This window comes from Salvia splendens, chromosome 13, assembly GCF_004379255.2.
Source record: "Salvia splendens isolate huo1 chromosome 13, SspV2, whole genome shotgun sequence".
NCBI classification, from domain to species: domain Eukaryota; kingdom Viridiplantae; phylum Streptophyta; class Magnoliopsida; order Lamiales; family Lamiaceae; genus Salvia; species Salvia splendens.
Genome location: NC_056044.1, coordinates 22,805,850 through 22,824,775, shown reverse-complemented (window position 1 = coordinate 22,824,775; position 18,926 = coordinate 22,805,850). Strand labels below are relative to the sequence as shown.

At 37.2% G+C, this 18,926-nt stretch overlaps 1 protein-coding gene and 1 pseudogene across 1 annotated transcript; one reads left to right on the top strand and one right to left on the bottom strand.

Moving 5' to 3' along the window:
* Positions 1–4,747: 4,747 nt before the first annotated feature.
* Positions 4,748–14,668, top strand: LOC121762315 (kinesin-like protein KIN-7D, mitochondrial). Its single transcript, XM_042158147.1, has 26 exons — positions 4,748–4,986; positions 5,070–5,444; positions 5,586–5,683; positions 5,998–6,087; positions 6,288–6,340; positions 6,905–6,970; positions 7,136–7,189; positions 7,373–7,432; positions 7,617–7,695; positions 7,882–7,949; positions 8,689–8,745; positions 8,910–9,014; positions 9,257–9,361; positions 9,585–9,692; positions 9,778–9,909; positions 10,040–10,222; positions 10,623–10,844; positions 10,988–11,125; positions 11,608–11,727; positions 11,812–11,862; positions 12,025–12,072; positions 12,168–12,314; positions 13,079–13,807; positions 13,930–14,059; positions 14,147–14,230; positions 14,317–14,668. The coding sequence occupies exons 2-25, from the start codon at positions 5,107–5,109 to the stop codon at positions 14,227–14,229; spliced, it is 3,264 nt and encodes a 1,087-aa protein (XP_042014081.1). The 5' UTR covers positions 4,748–4,986; positions 5,070–5,106; the 3' UTR covers position 14,230; positions 14,317–14,668.
* A 2,835-nt stretch (positions 14,669–17,503) lies between these two features.
* LOC121760716 lies at positions 17,504–18,560 on the bottom strand (annotated as a pseudogene).
* Between the last annotated feature and the right edge of the window lie 366 nt (positions 18,561–18,926).

The following is an 18,926-nucleotide window of genomic DNA, read 5'->3' as shown; positions in this document are numbered from 1 at the left end:
ATAAAAGGTAAAAAATTAATCATTTTTGTTTGCATTCAATTTACCTTATTTTCTTAGAGTTCATTACTTTAAAAAAATATATATAGGTATATTTTTTAGAAGGTAAATAAGAAATACAATACATTATCGATTTATATTTCCCTCTTGGAGATGCTTTTATGCATTTACATGTAAACACAAAAAATATTTATAATATATAGTATAAAGTAGTAGGGTTGCGTTAGTGTGCTAACTAATTTACAGTAATAACTAATACTCACACCGTCCCACATAATTTGACCCAGTTTTCCATTTTGGGTCGTCCCACATAATTTGACCCATTTCACTTTTACCATTTTTGGTAGTGGATCCCACATTCCACTAACTCATTCCTACTCACATTTAATTATAAAACTAATATATAAAAGTAGGACCCACATTCCACTAACTTTTTCAACTCACTTTTCCATTATATTTCTTAAAGCCCGTGCCCGGTCAAAGTGTCCCAAATTATGTGGGACGAATGGAGTAACTTTTAATTCAGTGTATTAAAATTATCAACACAAAGACATAATTATATCAATACAATATGTAAATTGAAATATCAACACAAAGACATAAGAACATCCACAACCGTGCTCTTGCCAACGAGCACGGATGTGGGCCCGACCCCATTTTTTATGCCTGCTCTTAGGCAAGAGCACAACACCCACAGCCGTGCTCTTCCACAAGGACGAGCACAAGGGTCCCAACATTCCATTATTCAATTTAAATAAAAATATTTCCACAAAATTAAAATACATTAAAAATACCCGGAATAATATTACAAAATACATTAAAAATTAAAAATTACATAATTAAAATCCTTAAAAATAAAAATTACATAATTAAAATCCTAAAAATAAAAATTACATAATTAAACTCCTACAAAATAAAAATTATATAATTAAACTCATAAAAATTAAAAATTACATAATTAAAGGCTAAAAATACCCGTGGAAGACTATTCATCTGGCGGCACTACCCCCAATTGTTTTTGGAGGCCCAATATCATGGCCTCATGCAATCGAAGTTGCGCGGGGGTCATAGTTGACCTATAGGCCATATTGAGTTGGGCCAAAATCCCCCACAATGAGTTGGTGGGGGTGGAGGTGGCGCATAAGGAACGGGAACGTGAACGGGAGCGGGTTCGGGAGCATCGTCGGATCGAGTCGCGGCGCGACGGCGGTTGGCCGCCGCCTTCTTCCTTCCTTGCGGTCGGCGTTGGGAACCGCTCGGGCCGGCGTCGGGGCTAGACGTCACCACGGTTCGGGAACCGGCGGTTCCGGTTCGAAAAAAAATGGAACCGGAACCGAACCGGCCAAGGATCGGCGGTTCCGGAACCGTGAACCGCCGGTTCACGTGAACCGCGGAACCGCCTAGGTTTGCCCAGTTCCGGGCCGGTTCATCCGGTTCGGCGGTTTTTTTTTTTTGCATTTTAAATTTGTAATTCAAGTAAAATATGTAGATATATTTGCATAAATAAAATTAGAATAAAGCGATGTACAAATGCAATTTTATTGATACAAATTACAACTTTAAAATTACAAATTACAACTTTAAAATTACAAATTACAACTTAAAATTTACAAATTACAACTTTAAAATTACAAATTACAACTTTAAAATTACAAATTACAACTTTAAAATTGCAAACTACAAACAACTTTAAAATTAAAAATTACAACTTAAAATTTACAAATTACAACTTAAAATTACAAATTACAACTTATTACTTAACATTACAAATTACAACTTTAAAATTACAAATTACAACAATTACAAATCGAAAAATTTAAATACAAGTTACAACAATTACAAATCGAAAAATTTAAATACAAGTTACAACAATTACAAGTTACAACAATTACAAATCGAAAAATTTAAATACAAGTTACAACAATTACAAATTTACAACTTACAAGTGTTGACAAAAAAGAATTAGAAGATCATTAAAAGATATTCCTCATTTGATAAGTATCTTATTGGTGAAAAAAGTGGGTATCTTTGGGGCAGATGGTACTGGAACACAAATTTATATATGGAATCTGGATGAATGAGGATCATATTATAGTTTAAAATGGGAAGCTGGGTTCACTGGCGGGAGTTCGTTTCATCGTCGGACTCAGATGAATATACCACCCGGATGGCCTGATGAAACGAACTCCCGCCAGTGAACCCAACTTCCCATTTTAAACTATAATCTGATCCCCATTCATCCAGATTCCATATATAAATTTGTGTTCCAGTACCATCTGCCCCAAAGATACCCACTTTTTTCACCAATAAGATACTTATCAAAAGGAGAATAGAGAAATTGAGATTGAGAGAAAAATTCTTATTAACACAGTTACACAAGAATGAGGTGAGTAGAAATGAAGAGGATTGGGGGGTATTTATAGGGGAAAATTGTGATTTAAATTTTTTTTTTGAAAAACACGGCGGAAAACCGCCGGAACCGCCGGTTTTCGGCAGAAACCGGCGGTTTAGGCGTCTGTTTGAATTTTCAAAATTTGGAAAAAATGGCGGGGACCGCCGGTTTGCCGCTGGAACCGCCGGTTTTCGGCGGAACTGGCGGTTTCCGCCCATGGTTTCGGTCAAATCCGGCGGCCGCGGGCCCGGTTTCTGAAAAGGCTAGGAGTAGGCCTGAAATTGTGCCGGGAACCGCCGAACCGGAGGTTCCGAACCGCCGGTTACGGTTACCGAAAAATTGGAACCGGAACCGGCCCGGCCGAACCGGCGGTTCCGGTGCCGGTTCGAACCGCCGCCGACGGTTCCGGTTCCGGGCCGGTTCGTCCGGTTCGGTTCGGATTGGGGACCTCTAGTCGGGGCTACCCAAGTTAGCTCCGGCAAGTTGGCTAGCCACGTCTTCAGAGGCGGCGTCGGATAGGGATACCGACCTTGACCGTTTGGAGGAGCCGCTAGAGGAGGATGTTACGCCTCCCCTATACTTCGGATGCGACCGCGTCTCCTGCCAAATGTTGAGGTACTTGAACGGCTTGTAGTTCATGGATTGGTAGGTCGACAAGGCGGAACTGATGATGTCGACCTCGCTCCGGCCGCTCCCCGCCGAACGCTCTTCCTGGAGGTAATACCCCAGGGAATTTTGGATTTCTTCTTTGGCTCTGTATATGGCGTTGCGCACCATACTCTCGTTGCGCTCGATTGTTCCCGCCGGTCGGTTTTCATTGTACCGGCGACAGATGCGCCACCAATAATGATCGCCGGATTGGTTCATGCCAACCTCCGGATCTTCGGAGATTGACAAGAACGCCTTGAACAATTGCTCCATCTCCGCCGGAGTGTACGGTGTGCGGACACCGTGAGTAAGAGGAGTCGGAGTTTGGGAGGGGCCGCTCGACCTCGCTCTAGGCTCGGGTGTCCACCAGTATTGCCTTTCGGGGGCATCATGGTCGTCGATCGGGTAAGGCCGGTAGCCACCCGGAACTCCCGAACTTTGGGTTTGAGGAGGGGCCGAATATTCCATTTCCGGACTAGGAAACGGTTGTGAACGAACCAATCGGGGTTCCAACCGTGGGAGCCCGGGGGTGATCGCTATGGCCGGACATTGTTATGTTGTAGGAGTGGAAGAAAGATTGAGAATGGAAATGAGAGAATGTAGATGAGAATGAAAATGAGAGAATGTAGATGAGAATTGTGTAGTGTGGTGTGAATTTTTGGGATGAAAATGAGAGAATGTAGATGAGAATTGTGTAGTGTGGTGTGAATTTTGGGGTGTGAAAGTGAGGGTATTTATAGATGAAAATGTGTATTTTTAGGGGAAAAAAATTGAAAAATATATTAAAAGTGGGTAGAAAACGGATATAATTTTTTGGGAAGTGGGAAAATATTTTTTAAAATTTTTAATCCCGTTGGCCAATCACCGCCTACCACGTCGCCTGCTCGCTGGCACGGACGTGCTCGATGCATCGAGCAGCGCCGTGCCAGCGGCGCAAGCGCAGCGGTAGACAGCGTCTCTGTGCCGCTGGTACGGACGGACGGACGAGCTGCAGCTCGCCGTTGTGGATGCTCTAAGTTTATCAACACAAGAAGACTGATTAATTTATGTCTTTGTGTTGATATTTTTAATATACAAAATTGATATCAGTTATTAGTTATTATTTTAAATTAGTTAATATTTAATCACACGGCATAGTATAAATAAATGAATAGATAAAATACGTTAGTTGAATCTCGAAGTCTTCAAATTCTTTTTAGCCTTGAGCTTCCTTTCACCTGAATGCGAATTCGAATTCGAATTCGAATTCAATGAAATATTTATAACTCTAAATCATCTGTTTAAATTGAGATAGACTTAGTTTTCAAAGGATAGTTAACTTCTAATCATTTTCAGAATTACATGAAAACAAGAAAGTATCTTATTTATTTGACAGAAAATGACTTTTTGTACAACTAGTATTTAAATAAAATAAACTAAAATTATCTCGCCGACAAACGTTTTGAGAATTAAGTGAGGTTTAAATTTTATTTGGAAGTAATCGATTTTCAAGTGAGTACAAATAAGAAATACTCCATGCTCATGATTGTACTTCATGCTGCTTGGGTAATACCCTGCTCAAGAAAAATGAAATTCTGACTCAAAATTTTAATAAAAATAATTCTTTAATTAGAAGACATTTTGAAATTCAAATGAAATGCAATAGAAAACGGGAGCAGTATAAATATTTTTTTTTACCTCCCGTCGTTTTCACTCCTCGCTAGTCCAACTACACATCTTCACTCATTACTCTCTCCCTCCCTACACTGCAACTCCTTTGTCTTTAAGAAGAAGAAACACCGAGTTCACTCTCTCATCTCTCTGTTCACACACTGACGCGCATGTGTGTGTGAGTGATTACTGCTGAATCTTTTATATCACCAGGGCATTCCAAGTTAGGAAATTCAAAATTATAGCAATCTCATTCACTTTACAGATTCAAGCCATGTGATTTCTGACATATCATTCCTGTAATTCACTATTCCCTAATTTCCGATGTCTACATTTTCATAGCACTGACTCAGGCAAACTGACTAATTGTTTAATGTCATAGATTGTGAGTTGTTATTCAATTTGTTGTGTTTGGAGAAATGGCGGCTTCGTCTTCGAGAGGAAGAAGTAGCTCACCGTTTGGCCAGCGGAAACCGTCAACTCCTTATTCATCTACGACGTCGTCATCATCGATGATGAACGGTCGTTTAATGCCGCGCTCATGTGCCTCTTCTGCGACGTCTTTCTACGGCGCCGGTGGCAGCGGAGGATACGGCTCTAGATCCACGGCGTCTAATCGCAATGGTGGCGACTATTCGCGAAGCCGCACGCCGGTGACTTATCCGTCAATGGAGGAGCAGCTGACTGGAGAGCCATTGGGGAGTGCTTCGAGATCGGGGGATAGCATTTCAGTGACAATTAGATTTCGGCCTCTGAGGTGATTTGAATTTATGGATGGATCTGATTTTAATTGATTTTCAAACTTCTTAATTTGGGGCAAGGTTTCAGGTTAGGTTTATAATTTGATGAAGTTGAGTCTATCAACTCTCATTTACATTGTTATGCCATGTTAATGCAGTGAAAGGGAATATCAAAGAGGAGATGAGGTCGCATGGTATGCAGATGGTGAGAAAACCGTGCGGAATGAGTATAATCCAATGACGGCTTATGCGTTCGGTAAAGTTCGGTTTCCTTTGGTCCTTCCGAATTGTTTCTTCTGTACTTTGGAGTTATAGATCGTCACTGCTTTCTGGATTTCGCATTCTCAATTATGTGAACTGCAATGAGTGTTATGGTTGAGCTATGGAAAGGGCAATATTGAAATGTATAAACTGGTAAAAATTCATTGTTATTTAGGTTTTCGATTAATAAAGATAAACTAGTTGTAAGCAGTGTACATTAATTTGATACGTTTTGTGGGAAATTTATCCAATGAAATGAAATTGTCTAATTATGATGTTTTACCATTTGCATATTCGTGCTCCTAACAGATAAGGTTTTTGGATCTAGTACAAACACTCCTGAAGTCTATGAAGTAGCAGCTCGACCTGTAGTTAAGGCTGCAATGGATGGTGTAAATGGTGAGCTGAACTTATTTACACCCGAACCTTTTGAAGCCATTCATGACTAGGTTGCAATTGAATTACTATGTTTTAAGGCCACGGTGTCCACCCTCTGTTATGGGCTAGCATTGCATGCCAGTTGTATCCATAGGGATGATCACTTGACTAGTTATTTTCTAAATGTTCTGCAAATTAGCACTGATCAAGTCCATGTGCAGGAACCGTATTTGCTTATGGTGTCACCAGTAGTGGGAAAACACACACTATGCATGTAAGTTAAAATCACCTTTATTTCCTTCCTGTTAATTTTACATGGTAGGACTGAGTCATAAGCCTGGAATTGGTACACGGATGAATATGCTATTTTTTTCAGTTTTTCGGAGGTGTTACAATCATTATTCAAAATTTATCTGCAAAGAAATTATACAGTGAATGGCTCTTGTGGATATAAGCAATAGGTAGACGTTTGACTTGATGTCATGTGATTGGATGCACTGATGCCTATTGCTGGGGTATACATATATTTTATTTAAAGTTGAGAGTATGGTAGATTCCTTGATGGTTTAGTTTGTTTTGTTGGTTCAACTGACATTAAATTACAGAATGGACACTCAAAAATCATTTATATAATTCATTTTGTACCCCAAGAATGAACCATGTGATATTTTTCCTTATCAGCTCTACAGTCTAACTACTATCACTGTCCTCGACCTTGTTCTGCTGCTGTTTGTTCTGTTTGCTTATCTCTATTGAAATTACAAGTTAATAGAAAATTACAAAAGAATTTTTAGGAATAGTTATGACATCTCATGAATTTCTGCATATTTCGTATCAGGGTGATCAAAGTTCTCCAGGGATCATACCATTGGCTATAAAGGACGTCTTCAGCATAATTCAAGATGTATGTTTGCCTAAAACTTATTGTGGTTTCCTGAACATTATAACCAAACACTATATTTTAGTGTTTGCCTGTGTTGTGTTGTACTTTTTATTTATTTGTTGTTGTCATTAGATGCTATTATGTAGTATAATCAACAGATAACGGATGACGGTAATTTCTTTTCAGACTCCAGGTCGTGAATTCCTACTCCGAGTGTCATATCTAGAAATTTACAATGAGGTTAGTAATACTTTTAACAATGACCATATTTAACATGTGAACAACTTATATTTTTCTAAATTTACGTGCTCATACAATGTTCATGTCTTTTGCATGTAGTTTAACCCTTCAAATTTTCATAAAAAACTACCTTTTCTGTGCACTTAAGAACTTCTTCATGTTTTTCGATGCCTTTGTTATCAGGTGATCAATGACTTACTGGACCCCACTGGTCAAAATTTGCGCGTGAGAGAAGATGCACAGGTTTTTTCATATTAATTGTCTTTATCCTCTGTATGTAGAGTACATTATCACTTTTTAATAGCTGAAACTTTATCCCTGACGGTACTTTTATTTGTAGGAGTTATTTTGTGTAGTACCTGAGTTGTTTAATCTAAAAGGCCTTAAGTTTTCATTAGCTTATGTCCTTTTATTCTCGTATGCGCAGGGAACTTATGTTGAGGGCATTAAGGAAGAAGTTGTTTTATCCCCTGGGCACGCCCTTTCATTTATTGCTGCAGGAGAAGGTATATTTTAGTGTGTTGTGCAACTTGTGTGGGTCCACATCACATGATTGTATGTTTGTTTTCCCCCCCACACTTTTCAGGCATAGTCCATCATATATGTATTTCTTCATACAACTTTTGAAGTTTGATATGTATGATATATTACATCTAAATCTGATGGCAGCACTACTCTTATTACAATTGCAGAGCATCGACATGTTGGATCAAATAATTTCAACCTCTTTAGCAGCCGTAGCCATACTATATTCACATTGGTATGTAACCTGTTGGGATTAGTTCTTTATTGAGTTCCACTAGACCCGCGTTTCTTTAAAATTAATGATAAAAATGTTGGGATTAGTTCTTTATTTAGTTCCACTAGACCCGCGTTTCTTTAAAATTAATGATAAAAATGTAAATGTCATTAGTTTTCATTTTACTGAAGCTTGGTTTCACTGTTGCGATATCGGTTACTTTGTCATTTTACTTTATTTTCTCAGGAAGAATTTGCATATTGATCTTCTTGGTCTGAGGTGAATGGGGAATTGGGAACTCATTTTCATTGTGAGCATAGGGACCATAAGGCCAATGGTGACCAATGCATATCAACTAGTCATATTCAATTTTCAGCATAAAAGAAGCTAGTCCATTTCGTGGTAGTAATTAAATGAGAGTAATTGGGTAGTGCTGCAAAAAAAATGCAAAAGATTGGCAAACAAGTTAAAAATAAATTATTATGTGAACTGGAACCTTAAATTAAATGTCAAGTTTGATATTGATTATGCCTCTACAACTATTTAATTTCATTAATATTTCTCAACTTATGCATGTGATATATGCTTATTTTGTTTTGACATTTCCTTTTTACGTGATCACTTATACTTTCTAGGTTGTTAGTAATACAATAACATATATTCTACTCCAATTATATCTACTGATGCACTGATATCTTTGTTATTGTTCTGCCTTCTGGTCTTCTAACAACTTTAAATGCGTTTGTTTATACTGGTCCAGATGATCGAGAGTAGTAACCATGGAGATGATTATGACGGAGTTATTTTCTCACAACTGGTGTGCATTTTCTTTAATCACATTTGAATGCTGGAAATTAACTCTCTGTTTCTCTCTTGTCGCCATATATATTTGATATTCTGCCCATACAAGAATCTTATTACTTTCAAATGCATCACAAGCTTTGATGAAAATTTACACCCACCCCTATCTTTGTTATGCAGAACTTAATTGATCTAGCGGGGTCTGAAAGTGCAAAAACTGAAACAACCGGGATTAGGAGAAAGGAAGGATCTTACATCAATAAAAGTCTTCTAACTCTCGGAACTGTGAGTATTGGAACTTACTTGTCTTAAGCTGAAGACCTTTCTGCTGGTAGTTAGTCCATTTTCCTGTACTTGTAATATTGTATGATCACTCTTTTCCTTGTTTCATTACCATGTCAGCACTGGCATATTGATAAGTTCTTATTTCAAACTGCAATGACATCAAACTTCTTCTCCGAAACCTGTTTTTTTTGCCATGTGCTTTTTGTCTTTTGATGATGATCTCAATGTTCTACATTGCGAAGGTAATTGGAAAACTAAGTGAAGGAAAGGCATCCCATGTTCCTTATCGGGATTCAAAGCTTACACGTCTTCTACAATCCTCACTAAGTGGGCGCGGACACGTTTCGGTGAGCATGGGCAACTTTAGTTTATACCTGAAAATTGTCTCATCTTTCAATTTTAATCATGAAAGTATCAGTCAATCATGTGACATTTGTCAAAAGATCGCACCAACATGTATTTTGATCATTATCTACTTGCAATACTCAAGCCTCAATATGAGTTTTAAATTTAATTATACTATACTGGTTGAAATGCATTATTTAAAATCATGATACTTTATATCCTCAGCTTATTTGTACGATTACTCCAGCATCAAGCAATATGGAGGAGACTCATAACACCTTAAAATTTGCCAGCAGGGCAAAACGTGTTGAGATCTATGCCTCACGTAATAGGGTGAGTCTGTATACATGTATGCTTTGTAGCTATATTCATGTTTAGAGAGGCCAATTGTCTTGGTATTAATTTATTTAAATTTCAGATTATTGATGAAAAATCATTGATTAAGAAGTATCAAAAAGAAATATCATCTCTCAAAGAAGAACTTGACCAGCTTAAGAGGGGCATGCTTGCTGGTGTTAGCCACGAAGATATTATTGTTTTAAAGCAACAGGTATAATTAGCATTTATTTTAAAATGCTTGCCAAAATCTTTACTACTGTGTGTTATCTGGAGTCTTCTCTGGTTTTGGTGGAATAGGATCAACAATTGGCATTTTTCTACCGTCTATGTTCATTTTACAGTTAGAAGAAGGACAATTCAAAATGCAGTCAAGACTGGAAGAGGAGGAAGATGCCAAGGCTGCTCTAATGAGTAGAATTCAGAGGCTAACAAAACTGATACTCGTCTCTTCAAAAAACGCGATGCCAGGATACATGAACGACATGGCCTCTCATCAAAGGAGTCTTTCTGTCGCTGAAGATGAAGTAAGTTGTTATTCTCATTTACTTATTTCGCAAGGGATGTTCAAGCAAATGTACTTGCTCTATTCTTGCTTTGGTGGCTGTCATTGCTTTGAAACTAGACTTTATTATTTGTCGGCAATGGACAGGGTCAGATTAGCCTTTCTTCTCAAATTATTTAGCTTGATTGTTTAATTATATATGTTTCTTTCATAAATTAATTATTCAGAAAGTACATATTAATTATGTCATTGTAATGAAACTGTTAAGACTGGTATAGACTTGGGTAATGGTCTTCAGATCTTGCTTTATTATATAAATTTATTGGTTTATGTGCATCATTATTATGTCTTCTATGATTTGCGTAACGGAAACCAATTTGTACGTCACTCATTCAACATTTCATGTTTCTGTATGGAAAAAGTTGGATGCGGTGCATACCGATTCTCTGAAACTCTACCATGAGAACCAAAAGGATTCTCCAGCCTCTGGTTTAACTACCTCATCAGATGCATATATACTGAAGCACAGAAGATCATCCAGCAAGTGGAATGAGGATATATCACAAGCTGGAAGTACTACATCCGAAACAACTCATGCGGGTGAACCTATTAGTGGATTTTCCTCTATGTCAAAACTACATCTAGTATGTATCCAACTTTTCTTCTCTAATTCATTTTCTTTTATCCTCCCAATTGATTTCAGTGATCTTATGTTTGCTTTAAAGTTGTGATCACCCTTGAGATCTTGGCATAGGTAAAATGTTTAGTTTATTTATTTATTATGTAGGATGGCACATCATCACATGAGATGGATCTCCTTGGTGAGCAAGCCAAGATGCTTGCAGAAGAGATTGCATTGGGCACAAGTACCCTAAAGCGCCTGGTTGACCAATCTGTAAATGATCCTAATATCTCAAAAGATCAGGTACCTTGCAATTTTCTTCCTAAATATGTCTATTTTAAATACAATATCTGTTAACCTGGAAATATGTAATGCTAATGCTACATTCTTTCTTGTTCGACAAATTTAAAAACACTGTCTAGACTAAGAATCTTTTCCTTGCCCTCCCCACTGTCAATATGCAGTTTGTCAGTTTTGCTGTTCCTTATGGTCTTAATAAATGGACGTGCAACGTGAGACAGTATTATTGAGTGAAGAACCTTTCCCACTTGACTCTTGTTATGTATTGAAATACTATATACAGTGTTATGCTGAAAATTGAAAGCTTATGTTCCTGAAAATTCACTGCAAGAGGCACTATTTTTAGAGCCACAAGCAATTTATAAATCTGGTCCTCTATGATACTTGGAAGTATTTTTGTTATATATATACCATCACCTTGTATTGGCTAGAACCTGACCAATGCTTTTGAACTCTAAAAGATGTTCCTGTATTTTTATTCTTAGGTTGAAAGCTTGGAGTATGAAATACAAGAAAAGCGAAAGCAGATGAGAGCTTTAGAACAAAGGATAGTTGAGAGACGTGAAGCTTCTGTTGCTAATGCGTCCATGGTTGAAATGCAGCAGGTCCTCCTTAATCATAACAAAAACACTTGCTGGCTTGTTTTTTATATTAGCTTGACAGTTTTTCTTTTTTCTTTCTTGTGGCAGACTGTCATGAAATTGATGGCACAGTGCAGTGAGAAGGCTTTTGAGCTTGAGGTGTTTTCTTTTCTCCTCCCTCCTGGAGTCCTGGTTCATGTTTATTGTTATATGTTAAATGGCAATTTATTATTGTTTTTTCTTCCACTAAAGTATCCCTTTCTTTGCTACTTGCCAAGCATAGTAGGTGGATCTTCTGACACCTTTTGACTTGTAATGCAGATTAAGTCAGCAGATAACCGTATTCTTCAAGAACAGCTGCAGAACAAGGTAATTTTTTTTCTGTAGAAGTAAAACCTATTACTACCTTTATTAGTTAGGTCGTTAATCTGTTTTATAATGTGGATGTGCTTTCCGATTTACAGTGTGCTGAGAACAAGGAACTGCAAGACAAAATCCTTCTCCTGGAACTACAAGTCTCTTCATTATCTGGTGGCACGAAGACACCCATGGCTGGAATGTGTGTATCTGATGAATGTGCAGACGAGTTGAGAAAGAAAGTGCAATCACAGGTTAGACGTGTACTAGGTCCTTAGTTGCTATATGGTATAATCTATTTGCACAACGTATCTGGATGTAGTGTAATCGCACTAGTGCACAAAGGTTTTTAAGGCTAGCCAATACAGCTTAGTAATCATTTATTAGGTCATGGTTTCAACTATGTTCTGGTTATAAGGCATTGGACAGGTTTGCTTGGTTCCTAATACAAATAATTTCCAGTAAAACCAGGAACAATTTCTAATGATCTGAACAAAGTTAGAGAACCTCACAGATTCTTGTTGATGATTTGTTTAATTTCTCTTATTTTTTCCTGTAACCTTGAAGATAAGTCCACATATCACCTCTACATAAATGAAGTTCATTTCAAGTGCTTTTACTTCTCTGCTTAACTTGTTTAATTTTTTCTTTTTTGTCCTGTTCCTATACCTTAAAAGTAGTTTTTCTACACTGCTTCTTTACATTCCTTCTTCTCACATGTTCCGTACCTTTTTGTGTCTTACTTAAGTCAATTTATTTCTTTAATTTTGATGAAGTTAACTTTGAAGCACTTTTCCTTCTCCACTTGGCTCGTTATATTTTCTACTTTGTGCTGAACACATGTTTGGGGATTCAGGACCTTTACTGGGTTTCTATATTTGTTGGATGTTAGCTGTGAATGTTGTTGTGGCTTGTTTTTTTGCTTTCCATTGACATATTGAATTTCATTGCCATCTTTTAAAATTACACAACATATTTCTGCTTATGTGTTTGACTGGAATTTTTTTATTCAAAACAGGAAACTGAAAATGAGAAACTAAAGCTAGAACATACTCAAACTTTAGAGGAAAATAGTGGGTTACGTGTACAGAATCAGAAATTATCTGAGGAAGCTTCTTATGCTAAAGAACTAGCATCTGCTGCTGCAGTTGAGCTAAAGAACTTAGCTGGTGAAGTTACTAAGCTCTCTGTGCAAAATGCCAAGTTGGAAAAAGAATTATTGGCTGCTCGTGAGATAAGCTCTAGAAACTCTGGAAATGGAGGTAACCGCAGGCTTAATGAAATACAAAGAACTGGTCGAAGAGGTCGGGCCTCCAGCAGATCAAATGATTCTGGAATGGTTAATGGTGACTTTGATTTGTGGAGTCTTGATTCTGATGATCTGAAGTTGGAGCTGCAAGCAAGGAAACAGCGAGAGGCGACTCTCGAGGTTGCCTTGGCTGAGAAGGAAGTTCTGGAAGATGAATACCGGAAAAAATTTGAAGAGGCAAAGAAGAGGGAGGCAGCACTAGAGAATGATCTAGCAAACATGTGGGTTCTTGTTGCTCAACTAAAGAAAGAGGGAAGTGTTGAGCAAGAACAGAGGACGAATGGCAGACTGCATGAGGACAAGGACAAAATAAGTGTTCCGAAAATTAGCATTGCTGAGAAGGATTCAAATTCATTACTAAAAAGCAGGGAAGCTTCTGATAATTCAATACCACATGTAGATGTTCCCAAAGAAGAACCGCTCGTCGTCCGCCTCAAGGTAAAATGCTGTTATCCCATGCTTTAAAATAACCATAATGTTTTTGTGAAAATTCCAACTCTAAACCTGCAAATTAGTAATGGCTGCTGGTATTATGGTTGTTTCCCTGCATATTTCTTCAGGCTCGAATGCAGGAGATAAAAGAGAAGGAAATGAGGTACACCGTAAATGGTGATGCGAATTCACACATGTGTAAAGTTTGTTTCGAGTCACCTAGCGCAGCAATGCTTCTCCCATGCCGCCATTTTTGCTGTAAGTTTGTATGAATTTTTATTTTTGTATTATTGGAACTCAGTTTGTGGAATACTACTAATGTTATGCTGTCATTACTGACTGCAGTATGCAAGTCGTGTTCCCTTGCCTGTTCTGAATGTCCTATTTGCCGATCAAAAATTTCTGACAGGATTTTTGCCTTTACTTAAGGTCTGATTTCTGTGTAGTAGTATTATTCAACAAACTGATTATGCTGGCTTCGGAATGACTAATGTTTTCCCTTGATTTGTGTGTAGATGATCATCGTTACCTGCTCGTTATTTTCCTGAAATGGCAGGTGCCATTCTTTCATTAATTCAAGTGTATGTAATCCACAACTTTGTGTATATTATTGTGAGAACGATAATAGATATAGGAGTTTGGTGAAGAGCTGCAGCCTCGCATTGTCAAATTTGAGTGAAATTAGTAAAATGTATAGAAATTACAGTACAGAAAATTCACAGTATGTCTCTGGTTGTATCAATCAGTTGGATCCTCATGTCATATTAATATGCGAGGAAAGCAACAAAAATATGCGAGGAAAGCATTTTGTTGCGGTCCATGTTTATGGACTTATGAGGTTTATTGTGAATTTAATAGTTTGCGTAATTGAACCTTCTAAAGCCTGCCTGATAAAATTCGAAATTCTGTATATTGCTATTCGCTAACTCTAGCAAAAACTATACTGATTATAGAAGTTGGTCGTCTAACTAAGATGAAGTGTGTATATTATCATTACACAGTCTAGGTGAAATGTGGTAACTTTAATTTTAATTTTAATTTTAATTTTAATTTTAATTTTAAACAAAGCAGTGATTTTTTTAAAATATGAGCTTGGTTTGGCGTTTATATGGCCATGACCAAAAACATAATTTAGTACTCATATATAGTACTCCATTTAGTGTCTCTATAAAATTTGTGTCGGTGCATTTGGTTTTGCAATCAAACTTATTTAATACACTATCGTGTTATTAACAAATGAAACCATGTAGCGGCTTACTTGGTTCGAAATTGAGTTAGAATCATTTTGCCATTTTGATCCGTTCTATATTAGTTGAGTCATCTCTCTTTTTAGTAAAAATCAACCTGTTTCATCTCACTTACTTTATTCTCTCTTCATCTTTTTATCTTTTTCATTTTCTATTTTATTCTTCATTTCCTTAACCCACTTAACATAAATTTCTTAATCTTTGTGCTGAAAAAAATGTCTCTACTACTATGCAACGGGAGGGTGTACTATTTATGGAATAGTGTATTCCACAGTTTTATCCTTTTGTTTAGATATGAGCAACTTGATAAATTGTACTCGATTATAAGCGTCAATTGAATTCGATAGCATACGTGGAAATAGGAATCATGTTTCGTTAACAAAATGTACACTGTTAGTTTTCGTGCTATATTCCAAAATGTATATTGTATGTTTACATGTTTAATTTTTTTTGATAATTATATTCCAATATTCAGTAAATCCCACCAAAAAATTGGTCCTAAAGAGCTGGTTATGTTCCTTTTTAATTGAGTAACTTCCTTTTTAGTAGAGAGATTAAGAAAGATATATTTAGTTGTTGGAGTAGAGTGAACAAAGTATATAAGATAATAAAATAGGAGACATGAAAATACAGTAACATCCTGAATATTACTTTTGATAAAAATAAAATTGGCTCAATTAACTTGAAACTTTCTAAATCGAAAAAAAACTTAATAGGTAACGTGGAACAAAGTAATTTGAATCACCTGTCACGGCTTCGGTCCAAATAGATGTATAAAATCAATTTTAAATTTGAGTAAATGTCAATTTTGATCCTAAACATATGGCTAAAATACGAATTTGGTCCAAAACATTCATTTTTTGAAAACAGGTCCATAACAAATGAAAATGTCGATGAAGTACTCGTTTTTTTTACGGTTTCGTAAAAAAACTAATGGTCAATGCTAATTGTACAGTGACATGACCGACAGAACTGTAAAAAAAAGGACCACTCCGACAAAGATTTCATTTGTTATGGACCTGTGTTTAAGACCAAAATTGACTTTACTCTTAAAATTTCGCTGGAAAAAAAACGAGTGTGTGGTCCCATGGTGGATAAACCACCGGCACGAGAAAAAATTCAGTGGACCATCCAGACCACATAGGCATGATGAGGTGATATATCCTACCACTTATTTTTTGACATATGGAAATATGAAGGAACTAACATCCAACTAGATATACAATAATAATTTAGGAAACATTCATTCTACCACTATTATAGAAAATTGCATAATCTAAATATGAACATTACCAATATATTTTCACCTATATATATTGCATATTTATTCATATGCGTATAATATAAATATCTCTTTGAGTATATACCGTAAAAAAATCTTATAACACTTGTTAGTATTATTTTATGGATATGATTTCCTTTTTCTTGTTTATGTATAAATATATATATAATTGAAAATTTTACATAAATTTTTAAAAGTATTGACCATAATTTAATTTTTTTAATATTGTTTTAGTGTATATAAACGATTATATATCTACTCACGCAATAGCTTAATATGCAAATAAAAATTAAATTATGGTCATACTATCCGTCCATGATTAATTGAACCCTTTTGACTTGGCGCGGGTTTTAAGAAGTATAGTAGAACTAGGAAGTGAGTTGAAAAAGTTAGTGGAATGTGAGTCCTATTTTTATATATTAATTTTATAATAAAATGTGAGTACGGTAAATTAATGGAATGTGAGGTTCATTACTAAAAATAATAAAAAATAAGGGTGTCAATTATTTGCGTACGGACGAAAGCAGCCAGACGAGCAATCCCAATGAGGCGAAGAAGGGAGCTAATAAACGCGCTCCAAGATCAACTCTTCACTGTGATGGATGTGCAGAGAAAAATAAGGATCTAAGTGCTGTAAGTCGCGTAAGTTCGCATAAAGAAAGGGTGGAAGCATGGAAGTGAGATTTGAGGAATCATGCATTTGGCTAATTGTTGAAGATATTTTTATACTCTAGATAACCATTTTTATTTTGATTTCTTTCTTTGATGAAGATAAACATTACCATTATTTGCAGTGTGATAGTGATTTTAAAGTGCATGATTCATCTATTGTTTTACTTGATTCTTAGAATTTTTGCTTTCATCAGTTGTTCTTTATGCTGGCAAACTTAGAGACCTTGATTGTTATTTAAAACTTATAAATAACTGTATACTAATCAAGCAAAAAACATACACATTCAACCAAATATTCAAGGCCAATAACCATAGCTTGGCTGGTGAACTGGGTCTGATAGAAACTCTACACATCTAACCAAACAACATGAAAATGGCTAAAAAGTGAGCTTTTTCAGGCGTTTTCAACGTAACCAAGCAAGCCCTTAGAAGTGTGAACTTTTTCCCTCAATATTTTAAAAATTGGTAACCCAACTTTACAATAAACAGAAACACAATTCATCACCAGAGCAAACTCAATTCATTGGAAATAATTGATTACATCAGACAACATAGTTGAACCTCAACCTTGAACAAATGTTTTTACAATTACATTCCAATGGCCAAAACATCATCTCTCTCTACCAACTTCCCCTTCCAATATGGCATGTCTGGTAAGAACAATCTCCTTAACAAGATTTCTGTAAGTAAAAGGTCTAACAGCTGCGCGTAAAAACAAACCCGGTGGAACCCTGCTCTTCTTCACCTTCTTCCTATACGGCCCATAACCAAGCCGCTTCATTCTTCCTGGCTTACTTTAGCCCTTTTACCTCGCATTTCTAGCTCATCTCCCTCTTCTCTTTCCTTCTTTTGTATCCCCATATCCTCGTAATACTTCTCCGTTGCATCTATACTTTTCTCTACTAGTTTCTCCATAGCCTCATTGCTTCTCAGAGCCTTCTTGAACTCCTCTTCCCAATACTTATCATCTTCCTCTGGTTCCAAACTCTCATCTTCTTGAATTCCTAATACTTCATCCCTAGCATCTTTTACATCAAGAATCACATCATCCGGATCCTCCTCCTCATCATTCCTCTCTTCCTCAACCCAATCTATAAAATCACCCCCCACCTTTCTAACATCATCATTATCATCAGGAGCGTCACAACCCAACTCCATTTCCTCCAACTTTGCCTTCCACTCTTTCGTATACGGATGCAGGAGAAGCATTGGATGATTTCCCAGCAAGAACTCCAAGCACTTGGACTTGTCCTCATCGCTCAACTTGCTCAATTGTCTCCCACTCCTCCTGATCCCTGACCTCGCCAATCATCGTCACGCGCTTGTCGGAAAAGTCGCCGCGAATGGGGTCGCCCAATACGATCCCACGCCAGGAGTAGGGCCCGAATTCGCCATATTTATACCAATAGTACGGGTGCTTCAAATTAGGGTCGTCCTTGTCCATGAACCTCACCAACCTATCATACCCCAAACCAATCATCTGGAGCTCCTCCTCTGAAATATTATCTGGGTAGTACTTGTGGGGATTTTTCAATCGGTAAAATAGGCTCTCCGCCATTTTCTTGCTTCTCCGGCGAGCATTCCGCTTGGACTCCCGGAGGAGATCTGCGCTGCCGTCGATGCTTCCTCCAGACTTTCCTTTGCTCCGTCCGGCGAAAGTGCGGAAGTCCGGGCGGTGGGTGGCATTTTGGGCGGATAATTTGGCAGTGAAGTTTGAGTTTGATAGGCTTATGGGAGGCGGGAAGGAGAGGGTGGAAAGGGAAGGGGATAAGATTAGGGTTTAGGGTTTTAGAGAAAGAGAGGCTTTGAGGATGCATTTGGGAGATGAAATAATCGAGCAAAACAAGTAAACTACACAATGGCCTCAAGTACTAGGTGTGAAGCAGAGAGAAGTGAGTGATGGTGGCCGACTGGCCGGCGACGA

Excerpts from the sequence above, each read along its gene's own strand:
- LOC121762315 (XM_042158147.1), top strand. The coding sequence starts at position 5,107 with ATGGCGGCTTCGTCTTCGAGAGGAAGAAGTAGCTCACCGTTTGGCCAG. Across the intron at positions 7,696-7,881 it reads ATTTATTGCTGCAGGAGAAG|AGCATCGACATGTTGGATCA; the intron begins GTATATTTTAGT and ends TTACAATTGCAG. Across the intron at positions 10,223-10,622 it reads TTTCTGTCGCTGAAGATGAA|TTGGATGCGGTGCATACCGA; the intron begins GTAAGTTGTTAT and ends GTATGGAAAAAG.